We start from the raw sequence: 14184 nt of genomic DNA, 5'->3' as shown, positions 1-14184 counted from the left end.
CACAAACTCAGTGCTCTTCAAATTATATCTTTCATTGCATTGCAAGCAGGACTTGAATGTTGCGATGAGCTGATCTTGCAGTTGGAAGCTTTGCTGCCAAAATGAATGGCTCAATTATTTCCCCTGTACATGCCACGATTGTATCTGTCAGTGCTTGTTTCAGTGGCTGGATCCTTGATAGTTAGATGTCGCACAACACCAGGTTATAGTCCAACAGATTTATTTGAAATCAGAAGCTTTTGGAGGGCTGTTCCTTTGTCATCTGACCGGTATTGGACTAGGATGGATAAATTCAGAGCTCACACAACACCTGATTATAGTGCAAAAGGTTTATTTGAAATTACAAACTTTTGGAGCGCTGATGAGAAGGGGCAGCACTTTGAAAGCTTGTGATTTCAAATCAATGCGTTGGAGTATAATCTGGTATCGTGTGACCTCTGAATTTGTCCACCCCAGTCCAAACTTCACATCATGGATCCTCCATGCCAGTGAAGGAGATGTTTCTTCAAAGACAAAATTGAGCAATCAGGGGCTTCAAAAATAAGATGATCATCAAGGTGTCACACAATTTCCATAAGGATGGATCTTGAGATCTTCAAAATAGCAATAGAGATTGTTTTTAAAAGATATGTTGTAATAGGTATGATTTTTCAAAACAAAGGTTCCTTCATCAAGTTAAATTGTATTGAATTATAATAGTTTTAATTCACGAGGGGATTTCAGTAGTGGTGGTTTTGTATTTGGCATTCATACCTGTCAGGTAGGAGATTGGCAGTGCTTATTTTCACAGTGTTTAACCGCAAGATTGAAATGGCACTAATATCTACGTCTGCATTATATTTTCTGCTCGGCTTATCATTTAGCAGAATGAACATTTGATATTTGTTCCAAACAACTTGAATTTTAATGATACTATTCGATTCTACTGATTGCTTAAAGTCTGCATTCAGAACAGCTAATATTTAATTACCACTATCATTAAACTTCATCATGTTTTAGTTTGTTATTGCATCACATCAGTGTTACATTGCTTTAGGGCTTTGTTGTTTTTTAAATTTAGAAGGTGAAACAATGGTCTGATTTGCTGAAACCCAAACTGTTGCTATGGAAAGCACACTGCCTCTCAATCATTTGACTGCGGACGCATGCCTTGTTTTCTCATCGTTATACTTTCTTCACTATAAACCTCCAGAGCTTCCAATAATAGCTAGTCTTGTATTTGGGATGTACATGTTCCCAATGTTTCATCATTGGTCTTCTTTCAGCTTCTTCCAATGAAGATCTACTCTACTCAGGTTAGAAATCATCAATTGTACAAAATACAATACATAATTTTGAGCTATTTGGCATAATGCATACTAGTAATGCAAGCACAATGCTCAGTATTCTGACATTAATCATTATGTCCCCAAGATCCTCTTTTAGGAAAGCATCTGGCTTTTGTCCTTTCACTTGTCTCAGAAACCTTTGGAATAAATGCCTGTTAACTACAACATAGAACATAGAACATAGAACAGTACAGCACAGAACAGGCCCTTCAGCCCACAATGTTGTGCCGACCATTGATCCTCATGTATGCACCCTCAAATTTCTGTGACCATATGCATGTCCAGCAGTCTCTTAAATGACCCCAATGACCTTGCTTCCACAACTGCTGCTGGCAACGCATTCCATGCTCTCACAACTCTCTGTGTAAAGAACCCGCCTCTGACATCCCCTCTATACTTTCCTCCAACCGGCTTAAAACTATGACCCCTCGTGCTAGCCATTTCTGCCCTGGGAAATAGTCTCTGGCTATCAACTCTATCTATGCCTCTCATTATCTTGTATACCTCAATTAGGTCCCCTCTCCTCCTCCTTTTCTCCAATGAAAAGAGACCGAGCTCAGTCAACCTCTCTTCATAAGATAAGCCCTCCAGTCCAGGCAGCATCCTGGTAAACCTCCTCTGAACCCTCTCCAAAGCATCCACATCTTTCCTATAATAGGGCGACCAGAACTGGACGCAGTATTCCAAGTGCGGTCTAACCAAAGTTTTATAGAGCTGCAACAAGATCTCACGACTCTTAAACTCAATCCCCCTGTTAATGAAAGCCAAAACACCATATGCTTTCTTAACAACCCTGTCCACTTGGGTGGCCATTTTAAGGGATCTATGTATCTGCACACCAAGATCCCTCTGTTCCTCCACACTGCCAAGAATCCTATCCTTAATCCTGTACTCAGCTTTCAAATTCGACCTTCCAAAATGCATCACCTCGCATTTATCCAGGTTGAACTCCATCTGCCACCTCTCAGCCCATCTCTGCATCCTGTCAATGTCCCGCTGCAGCCTACAACAGCCCTCTATACTGTCAACGACACCTCTGACCTTTGTGTCGTCTGCAAACTTGCTGACCCATCCTTCAATCCCCTCATCCAAGTCATTAATTGGCATTTATCTGACAATCTGAAACATTGCCCAGAAAGCAGGAAAAATCCAACTCTGCCCATTACCACTCCATCATTCTGCCTCAATCATTAGAAAAGCGATGGACAGGGTCATCAACATTGCCGTCAAGCACTTTTTAGTGTTTCTTTAGCATTAACCTACTCACTGATGTGCATCTTTGTTTCAGCCGGAAATACTCAACTCATGACCTAACTATAGCTTCAGTTCAAACACAAACAAAGGAGCTGAAATCCAGAGAGGAATTGAGAACAACTACTGTGGACATCAATCCCATAGTTGACTAAGTGTTGTATCAAGGAGCTTGAACAAAACTGGAGTCAATGGGAATCATGGAGAAAACTGTGGTTGAAGTCCTACGTGGAAAATGGTTGTGATTGTTGGAGGTCAGTTATCTCATGCTTTAGAGCATCTCAGCAGGAGTAGCTTATGGTAGACATTTCTGAATCAACCAGCTTAGAGATGTTATTACATACCATGAACTGGTTGGACCAAAGGATCCATTTCCATGTTGTAGGACTGTATGACTCTATGACCTCTGAAGCAGGGACATGAGCCTATACCTCCTGATACAGAGGTAGGGGCATTACCACTGCACCATAAAGGCCTGGCTGCTAGGGTATATCCGAAACTTCATGAACAACTTTCACTCCGTCAGGTTATAGGGAATGTTTGATGATAGTACAACACTCAGTTTCATGAACAACTCCTCAGACATTGAAGACCTAGATGATCTTGCTGCATTCAGGCATGAACTGACCTAAATGATATCCAGGGTTGGGCTGGCAATTGGCAGATACCATTCACACCGTAAGAATGCCAAGCAACTGTCATCTCCAACAAGACAGGGCTTAATCATTGCTCTTTGATACTCAATGAACTTGCGATTGCTGAATCGCTCACCATTAACATCCTGAGGTCATTACTGACTGGAAAATGGACTGGAATAGCAATTTAAATACTGTGGCTACAAGAGCAAGCCAGAAGTCAGGAATCCTGCAGCAAGCAACTTACTTCCTGACTATCGAAAGCCTGCCCACCATTTTCCAGGCACAAGTCAGTAATGTGAGGAAATACTCCTCATTTGCATGCATGAGTACATCTTCAATAAAACACAAGAACCTTGACCATTCACGTCTTGATTGGCACCTCATCATCAAACATTCACTTTCTCCACCACTAATGCTCAGTAGCAACAGTGTCTACCATCTATGGAATGAACTGAAGAAAATCACCAGAAATCCTTTAAAAGCACCTTCCAGACCTCCTAACAACTACCTCTAGAAGGACCAGGGCAACAAATAGATGTAAACACCACCACCACCTTCAGGTTCACCTCTAATCTAGTCTTAGAACTATAACATCTTTCCTTCATTATCACTGCATGAAAATCATGGATCTCCCCAACATCACTCCCTGTGTAACCACACTCAATGGACTGCAGCCATTCAAGAAAGTAGCTCACCTCCACCTTCTTCAGGGTAACTAGGGATGGATAATAAATGTTGGCCAACCAGCAAAGCCCACATCCCATGAGCTGATAAAAATTACAGACAGCAGTCAAAAAGTAATTTTAAGTAGACTTCTGAAAAGTTATACCTTAGCAATTCCAGTCCACATGCAATTTCTGCCTTCATTGCAGGCAGCAGATTCCAAGTGTTATTTTCATTGTCAAAACTCAGCAAAGTAATATATTCAGAATGAAACAACATACAACAACTAGAGTGATACCTAGCAACAGAAGTTTTGGTTCACTTGAGCCATCATACAATCTGACTGAACTGAAATGAGTTTTGAGCATTTGGAGAGTTTATAATCATATGCAGCCATTTTATAATGCTAAAGTTGCAGACTGCTCTGTTTGTTCCACACAAAATTAATTTATTCTTTTATTTGGTACATTGAGCCAACATGCAGCTTGTGTCTTATTATTTGCCTTAATTTGAACACATTCAAGATGACAAATTCAATCAAATAGATCTTACCATGACAGCTGGGCAAAGCTCTATTCCATCCAGGTCTTCCATCATCTCCCATGATGCAAGTAAGTGTTGAATAACCTTGCAACACATATCCTGCATTACAATAATATGTAACAGTTGATCCCAGCTTAAAGTCACTTCCCAGTCTGGTACTGTTCATGACATTCCCAGGATCAAAGCATGATTCTCGAAGTTTTGCTGTGTAATCAAAGAAAAAGATGACCTTAATAAAAGAGATACATATAATTGGAACATAATTACTAATATTTTTGGTTAACTTTAATTTTGTTGTTTCCTAAAAATGGTCTTCAATGAATCTCATATAACTGGCATAAAAACATGATTTCCTTTATGAGGAGTGTAAGATACCACTTAATTTTCATATTTTGCAACTATAAATGCTAATGGAAGTTGATCTGGAAGTTTTGCAACTTGAAAATTAAGTGTTGCATGTTGTTGTACTGTGCAATACAGGGTTGCTTTATGTACTGGCCTCACTTAAAGTAGCAGTATATCTTCAAATTCTTTACCCCAGGTGACTGTGGAAGTTGACATTGAGAATGTTCAAGTCAGAGGTTGGTAGATTTCTATACTAATGATATCATGGGATAAGAGGATGGCATACGGAAAAGAAGTTGAGGTAGTGACCAGCCATGATCTAGAACAGCAGGATAAGCATGAAAGACTGAATGGCCTTCTCCTGCTCCTATGCTTTTTTTATAGTTGGCACAACTGTTTTGTTGGGTGTTGTGCTGGAGTAGTGGCAGACAGATGCCAATGGCTAGTAGACCTGTCCACTGGCTCCATTCAGCCTTTTTGCATTGACTTGCTGGCCAACCCCACCACTGAGGATGAGGATAGTCATACAGTCTCCTTCTCCCATTAATTAAATGTCCACAACCATTCATGACCGAACATGACTGGACTGTAGATATTTGATGTGATCTATTGGTGTAGGATCACTCAGTTCCAACAAATTATTTTGTTCTATTCTTTAGCATGCACTTCACCTAGTGTTGTAGCTTCCCCAGATTGGCAACCTCAAATTTAGGTCTGCCTGGTGCTGTTTTTTGCATGCTGTTCTACTCCCTACTGTCTCTCCACCGCCAGTACTGCTCCCCACTATCTCTACTGATACCTCAGTTTGCTGGTTAAAATAAGGACGTTGCTTGCATCATTAAGTTAACAATTCTGGTGGAATTTGGTGGATTCTGGTGGTGATTCTATTGTGATAGCCCACAATCTCTCATATATCCCCAGTTTTGAGCTGTGAGATCGGCTCTGAATCACCCCCATTTGTGATGCTCGTGATATTCCACAATATGATGGCGAATATCTTCAGTGTAAGCGGAGACTTCATGTCCATCGCAACTACCAATATAGTCATGGACAAGTGTATTTGTGATGGATGGATTAATTAAAATGAGGTCAACTCATTTTTTTTTCTCTTGGTTTTGTTCCCTTACTGCCTGCTTTGATGCCCTCCCGAACTTGGCCAGATCATTATTAACTAGTTGTGCTACCAAGACAGTCCTTCTAGTGGAAATGTTGGTCTCCCATCCAGAATTCTCTCAGTACTTTTTCCACTTAGTATTCAATATGGAGAAGTATTGATACATCAGCAGAAGGAGAGTGGTAGATGGCATACTATCTTCTTGTTCGTATCCGATCTGGTGATAAGACATTTCAAGGAGGGCAGGGTCAATGGTGTGGACTGCAGGGGTCATTTTCTAGCAACTGTAAACTACTATGTTGCCACCTCTGTTGAATCTGTCTTTCTCGTGGGAGAAATCGCACCCAACCTTGGAACAGGAGTTGAGATATCAGTGAGGACGACTTGGCAGTGTTAGCTGGACTGAGTATATCATTGTCATGCCCCGTTATTAAGTAGATATGAAGTAGCCCATCTGGTTTTACTGTAATCATATATGTTTTTCCCCACTTTGTCCAAATGATTGACTTCCCAGGCCATTTCAAAGGGCAGTAAGGAATCAACCATTTTTTGTTGATCTGGAGTCACAGTAAGGTGAGTCTGGGTAAGAACAGCAGATTTTCTTTCCTGAATGATAAAGTGTTTGTCAATTAGATGGAAGCAAAAAGAAAACCAATTATGATTTTCTTTCTTTTCCCCAGTTAGCTCGATTTGCATCACTGGCACAATGCGGAGCTACAACAAATCAAATCTGAACCACTTGATCACAGCAGCTTATTCATTCAATACAACAGATGGATGATCAGCTGTCAGGTATTCACACACAAATAGAAGGAATATTTGAACTTACACAGCATCTGTCATGACCTCAGTATATCCCCAAATGTTTTACAACTATTGAAGTACTTCTGAAGTGAAGTCATGATTGTAATGTCAGAAACCTGGCTGCCATTTTGCATACAGCAAGATATCACAGCCACTCATGTCATAAATAGTTCAACTACCTGGTTTAGAAGTTTCTTCAGGAATAAGTATTAACCGGGTCCTTGGAGAAAACTCCTCTGCTCATATTTGAAATGGTGTTATGGGATCTTTAACACCTAGTATTTATGGTACATGGAATTTTTGTTCAACCTCTCATCAGTAAGTATTTTTTTTTCAAAATTGCCAGACATTATGGTATATAATTTATGCTGGGAAGCTTCAAAAGAATTCTTCAAATTCTGGACTTGCACACTGTGTATAAACTATGAACCATCAGTGCTGATGCGAAGGACTAATTTCTGGTGGTTAGTTGCTACACATGATCTGCTCAATGTTGGTCTGTTTTAAACTGTCATGCACTTTCTTGTCAACATGGTCCACACTGTCTCTTTGATTTCATGCACCAACTTATAAGGAGTTTGTTACTTTAAACATCTGTGTCTGAGGGGTAAAAATTGAGGTCAACTCATAAAGAGAATATTTGCATTTATTAGCTGAAAAGCAGGGGTGGAAGTTGACTCATGCACAAGGTGAAATGCCAAGCCACTACCTGTGGAATCAATGAAAGGGAAGTCTCTCTGGTACTTTTCTCCTTTGTATCGAAGAATACTAAAATCAGTTGTATTTTGTCTACTGCACCAACATTGAGAACTGTCTCACATCAAACCTGAGATCCAGTTGTTCCGTCAGTAGCATACATCATCATACATTTACCAGCCAACCCATTCTTACTCTTGTCACTGTTGTAATGCAGTTTTAAAGACAGAGGCTGTCAAAGTTTTATAAACAAAAATACAAAATTTGTATTTGTAGTTTACAAAGAATTTTTTCTCCAACATGAATCTATTTTAAACTATCTACATTTCTCAGTTTATCAATTTATTGATGCATCATTCCCTCCCGCTCATTCATGATTTCTAAAAACACTTCTCTTAATATCATTACTGTTTTTGCTGATGGCTAATAATTATTGATTTAGCTATTGGTTAAACCACACCAAAAGTCAGTTTAGCTAAATTTCTGGCGGCCCATCAACAAAAGTCATCTTTTTACAAAGTATAGCAGTTTCTCCTTCATCTCTTTTCAGTTAATCTCTTCTCCACTGCCACTTCCTTAATGGCTTACTTTGGAAAGTGTGCCAACCCTTGAAAATTTTTTTTTAGAAATATTCTGCATTACGATTTACACTCTGCCCTATGTTTTGCACATAACTAAGGTTAGTAATTAAACAAATTGATCCTCACCTTTATATTCTATGTGGAATCCAGAAAAGCTAACAGAGCCATCACTTCGAAAAGACAAGTGCATGGTATTTGAACTGCTCTCAATCCGCTCAGGAAGCTTATTATCTAGAAAACTTCCAATCAAAGGACTGTTACTGTCTGGGCCATCATAAATGTAAAGGAAGTCATAGTTGGGCTCCATGGTGAAACTGCAAAAGAGAAAATTCATATGTTTAAAAGCCCACATTACATTTTCATTTTCTTTTCAGCTTGCCCAGCACAGTTTTAAACAAAATTCAAGGACCCTCCCAGACTTTGTCTCAGGTCAAACCAAATTTTCCCACATAAAATTCCTACAAGGTTTGAAATGACAGATGCAGGAAGAACAATTTCTCTGGCTGGGGGATCTGGAACAAGGGGACACAGTATCAGAATAAGAAATAGGCCATTTAGGACTGAGATGTGGAGGAATTTCTTCAATCAGATGATGGTGATTCATTAGAATTGTTTACTATAGAGGATTATGGATCCTCAGTCATTGAGCATATTCACGACAGAGATGGAAAAGTTTAAAGACAAAAATGCTTATGGATATAAAAGATCAGGCATGATGTAGCTGAATGATAGAATAGGTTCAAGAATTGAATAGACTGGTCCTGCTCTTATATCATGTGTTTCTATGTGCCCTTCCTGCTTGACTATATCTACAGCTTCTAACTTCACCGCTGACAAATTGCCTGCTTCCACCTGTGCCTCGGGGCATTGAAAACAAACCATTACCCATGATTTTATACCTAGCATTAGGGCTATTCGAGTCCTCTCCAATCTGATCACCTGACATAAACTTTAAGGAAACATCTGGTTCATGAATTTTACACCCCATTGTCATTGCACTACGTAACATGATTCAACAACATCTTAAAATTCTCACACTTGTCTCCAATCCTGAAACATGTCACTATTCTCGGGACGGATTATTTAAATGAGCACTGAGGTGGGAGAAGAACTGGGCTGTCCCTTAATTTTCCAAGATCAGCCAGCATTCTAACTTGCTGCCAGTCTCTGCCTCTAGGTCATTTTTAAATGTGCTGGTTCAGGGGGCTGCCCACAAGTGGCTTGTAGGCAATTAAGGTTATGGTGCAATGCCAACAGGGACACGGCAGCCACATGTTGAGACCGGCTTCAGGCCATTTAATGGATATGACATGCTGCCAGCATGCAAATTGGGGGCTAGTACTCAATCTATCACAGAACCTCACAATTTTCACAGTGCAAAAGCAGACAATTCAGCCTGTCTTATTGGCTTTCTGATCATTTTGATTTGGTGCCAAACTCATGGCACCTTTTTATGGATCAGACCAAAATCCCTCAAAATATTTTAAGATAGAGCCCAGACCCCAACTTTTTCTTATTTTTAAAGGCAAGTTTACAGCGTGGTGTTCAGAAAGCAATTTGATTAGTCAGCCTACCAAGCTTGAAGCAAAACACATTTCATTCCTACACAATTGTTAAAACACAAACAAAAGAAAAAAAAACAAGTATTGGAATAATGACTCTGTTGGAAAACTTAACAGAAGAATAGATTATTTAACTACTGAACAGCATCTGTCCCAATCTCGTAATTCTGACAAACACACCCTTGGCAAAGGCAAATTCAATAAAAAAGATTGTCTCTCACACAATTCTAGCAGCAGGAAGAGAGCTCCAGCTTTTGGCTATAACAGAGACAGGAATAACAGCTTTCCCATCCAGCTTCAAGACCCAACAACCGCAGAAAGCTAAAACTAAAAATCCTGGTTCTGTGATGATTGACCCCAACCTTCATGCGACTTTTGTTGTTTCAACTCGTTAAAAAAAAAAGCAGGACCTCACAAAGTTGTTTGTTTTATTGGTTTGGAATAGACCGATCACAGCTCTGTCTCAACCTCCCTTCATAAAAGGAAACAGGAGAAAACTTGGCTCTTAAAGCCATAGTACCATTGCACTCTGCAAGTTGTTTCTGTTCAAATAATCATCAGTGCCCTGCTGAATGCCCTCTTTGAACCTTTCTCCACCACACTTTAAGATTTTGCCTTCCAGTCCCAGATTATTTTCTGTGTAAAAAAGTTTCTTTTTTCTCGCATCTTGTTTCTCTTGCAACAAACTCTAAACTTACACCCACAGGTTCTTGATCTTTTTAAGAGTGGGAACAGTTTCTCCACTGAAGCTGGGTCACTGGACTGGAAATATTAATTCTGTTTTCTCTCCACAGATGCTGTCAAACCTGTTGTGGTTCCAGTAAGTTCTGTTTTTGAATGATTTGGAACTGAAAGGAAGCATCCAATGCTATGTCAACTACTTCTAAAATTATCTTTGTCAGGTTTCACACCTCCAATTCAAGACTCACTAGCACCTTTGCCTTGTAATTCCTGAAACCAGTGGTGAGTGGAGTCATAGGATCATACAATCACAGAGATGTATAGCATGGAAATAGACCTTTTAGTCCAATTCATCCATGTCGATCAGATATCCTGAACTGATCTAGAGATGGGACAACTCCACATGTCCCACCTCATTGTCATTATTTACACACAACAGCACAGCTGAGGAGCATCCCAAAGTACAAAGCCTTACATTAAAAAAAACACAAAGCACATTCTGCAAATAAATTATGGCATGATTTGTGAAAAAAGTCCTGTTTATTATCTACAAAAATAAAAAGAAAAAGAGACATTGCTGCACCATTATTTGTTCCATTACTATAAATGGGTACCGGGGGCTAGGCTTTGGCTCCATGTGACACTTTATCCTCAGCTTTTCATATACTAAGCTCATGACAGTTGCTGTTATTATTTGCTGCTGAAGTTGTGTGTTATCACCAAGGACCCAACTCAGAATGATTGATGTCTTGGAAATGCTGTGATACACTGATAGAAATGGAGAACCATGCACAAGCTGTAGTGTATCTCAAGGTATTTTGTAATGAATGAAGTAATTGGATAGTACTAGGATTTAAAATGAACAAAAGGGATTTAAATGGCACCGCTGACAACCATCAAACATCCTTTGCTGCTCTCAGACTTTCAGCTACTCAGAAAATTGAAAATCCAGGCAATGAATGGGAATAGAAACAAATTATTGGTGCCATCCATGGCACATCAGAGTTTTCAGGTTTATGCGACCCTGTCATCAGATTTCCATTGGGCAGAAACATTTTATTTGAGAGCCGTTATGTACAGAATGCAGATTCTAGCAAGCTTCTGCCACAGTCAGAATGTTTCCAAACTCTATTTTGTCCCGGATGTTAGGACCAACAAAATCACCTTACAGTATCTTATGAAATTACAATATATACAGGTGAGATACAACACCAATAATGACATACATGCTCTACCTGTTTTTAATCATGTTATCAAATATTGTTAAAAGTTTTCCCATAAGTTTGATAACATGACCTATGTCATCGATGGCAGATCGGAACCTTTAAGGTATAAAAGATATGTTAACGTGAAACTCCGTCATGTGTGCGTTTTAAAATAAATCTGTTAACCTGTCACACGTAAAAGAAAAATTACTGCAGATGCAAAGTCAGTCGTCATTTGATCACATCCTTTGTGGAGCCCATAGAATATTGCAACTGTAGAGTGTCACAGAAGCTCCAAGCAGAGAGAAAAACATAACATGGAGAGGTAATGGCAGGGGAGACTAGCTCCTACATCACTGCATAATACTAACACTTGAAGAATTTTTAAACCTTATCATTCCAGGAATAGAAAGAAAAGGGTTATGAAATGAGTATAAAATTGGTGTGGGTACATTAATGGTTATTACAACATGTAGACTAGTTGCTGCGAAGTTCCCAGTTCTGAGAACAGCTACTTAAATATCCTTGTCCTGTAGGCAAAAGAGAAATAAAGCGATTCTTTCTCACTTTGAGCACTGCAGCTAAAAACCTTAAAATCAACTCTTTCTATGAACAACAGTGCTATCCTTAATATCTACTGAACCAGCTGCAATGTTCAACTGTCCTCACTTCATAAACAATTCAGATACCTTCTGTTTTACTTTTATCTTTTGAATTCAACTCTCAATTCTCATGTGTGTTTAATAATGAATAAAGTCATCCTTCTTGTTAATCCAGAAAGCCTGGGTAAATTGTCTCTTTTCAAAACATAAATACATTTGGTTCTGGGAGCAAGATGTCCAGTAGGGATGTGATCCTTTCAAAATTAAACTATGACGTGCATTCGTTAAGCATTTATCAAAACATCTGATCACATGATTTCTTTTCCCCTACTGTTTGGAAATGCCCAAGCATTTGTTCAATGAAATTAGGCCACATGCTAAATCTTTTCCTGTAACTGTCCCTTTTGAGAAAGAAAAATACTTTGCACTCTGTTTCTTCATAGTGGGAATTTATAAAGTAGATTGAAATGCATTATATTACATGTTTCAAGCGCCATCTCTACACAGTCACCATTTTCTCTTTCTTTTTGTAAACTAAGCAAGAGCATTCTTTTTTGCTAGTACCACACCATCAGAAAAGAATAGAATATTTAATTCATTCTTAGGGCGTGGGTTAGGCTAATGTGAAGGTGGTTGCCTATCCATTCCTCAGATTGCACTGGTTCTCTGCTTCTCAATATCTTTCAACCTTAAAAGGGGCTGAACAGAATGGATTGGAAAGTCCATTTACCTTCAGTTGAAGAGTTCATATCAGTTGGCTTAGATTTAAGTAGGAATTAGGATGCTTAGAGGAGAGATGAACATCAGTCCTCTCACCCAGGGAATACAGTGGCTCTGGAACTCAATGCCAGAATGGGTGGACAGAGGCAGAAACCATCAAAAAATTTAAAACTGCACTTGGGTACGGACTTGTTCTCTGATAACTTTTCACAGCCTGTTACCCAACTGACAAAGGTCAGAATGTTCCGGCTCCGGAGGCACTTAGCCTAGAGGTGGAGAGTAAACTCCATCAGGTGGAATGGTAGCAGACCTGCTACATTCCTGCCTTTGCCCAAATTAAATAATGGATCAGAAGGCCCCAGATCCACATTCTAAGCTCCCAGATCTTCAAGGTCTTATGGTTAATTATAGACCAATTAAGGGCCTCACCCATGTGGGATGCAATTACTTCAAGACAAGAAAAAGTCAGCCTACCCAACTAGTTAACAGGTTTACGAAGGTTCAGGTGACAGCTTGGGGAGATTCTTTTAGTCTGCACTAATCTGTGAACAATTGAGGGTCTGGACCTAACGAGGCTGGGTGGATGATGAGACCGCAAGCCTCCTGCCCTTGGTTCCGACATGCCCCCATCTCTTAACAGCTCTCATCAAGCGAGGTCACTTCCCAAGCAACTTAGCTTTCTGTGAGTGTTCCAGTTTAGGTTTCTCCAAATTATGGCAATGAATGTTTGACAACTTGACAACATTCTGTTTCTGTATTGAAGCAAGACACGGACTGTGTGTCAGCAATACAAACAAAATTCTACCAGAAAAACTGAATTCTTTAGCTTCAATAAGATGACTGTCAAACAAACAACAGTGGCATTTTTGAAGACAACTCTCCATGCATTCAGGCTAAACTCCTTCAAAACCCATTGTGATGAACTGGGTACTATGACCAGATTGGTGAAAATCTTCTCTCTAGCCAGATCCTGTTTTCTTACCTGTCAAATGGCCAGCGTCTGAGGGAAAAATAATGAAAATCCTAAAGAGACACACTGAAGTCTTCTTGAAGTGTGGAAGATTTGGTGTTAATGACTGAGAAAAGCTTGCTACCAATCATTTAAAATGGCAATAACTTGTCCATCAAGCTGCATTACGCTGTGAGTACGAATGCTTTAACCTAAGACAGAGATGTAACAGAGAAGGAAACAAAAAAGAAAATCCCACACTCCAGATTCTGCCATGTTGTGTGTTATCCTGCCCTATTTGCACAAAGATCTGCAGGTCAAGAAACAGCCTACTTAGATGCATGAAGCCTCAAAGTAGAAACTCAAAATTTGGAGTTGACACATCCTTGAATCAAAGGACAGCTGGTGAGAAAAATGGCCAATTCGAGAAGTAACATTTGCTGTTCAGCAGAATGTGAGAATTCTCATTTTGCAGTCACACCAGGCTTTTTCGTTAAAATTT

General features: G+C 39.5%; 1 protein-coding gene across 1 annotated transcript in view; it reads right to left on the bottom strand.

The window, feature by feature from the left end:
• The window catches only part of csmd3b (CUB and Sushi multiple domains 3b), a 1751526-nt gene that overhangs the window by 272661 nt on the left and 1464681 nt on the right, over window positions 1-14184 (bottom strand). The window contains exons 29-30 of the mRNA XM_048529668.2: window positions 8090-8277; window positions 4433-4627 (exon numbers count right to left, since the gene is read on the bottom strand). Coding sequence (XP_048385625.1) covers window positions 4433-4627; window positions 8090-8277 — 383 coding nt within the window. The remainder of the gene's footprint in view (window positions 1-4432; window positions 4628-8089; window positions 8278-14184) is intronic.

This window comes from Stegostoma tigrinum, chromosome 5 (genome assembly GCF_030684315.1).
Source record: "Stegostoma tigrinum isolate sSteTig4 chromosome 5, sSteTig4.hap1, whole genome shotgun sequence".
NCBI lineage: Eukaryota > Metazoa > Chordata > Chondrichthyes > Orectolobiformes > Stegostomatidae > Stegostoma > Stegostoma tigrinum.
The sequence above is the reverse complement of the archived record's forward strand: the minus strand, read 5'-3'. Positions and strand labels throughout refer to the sequence as shown.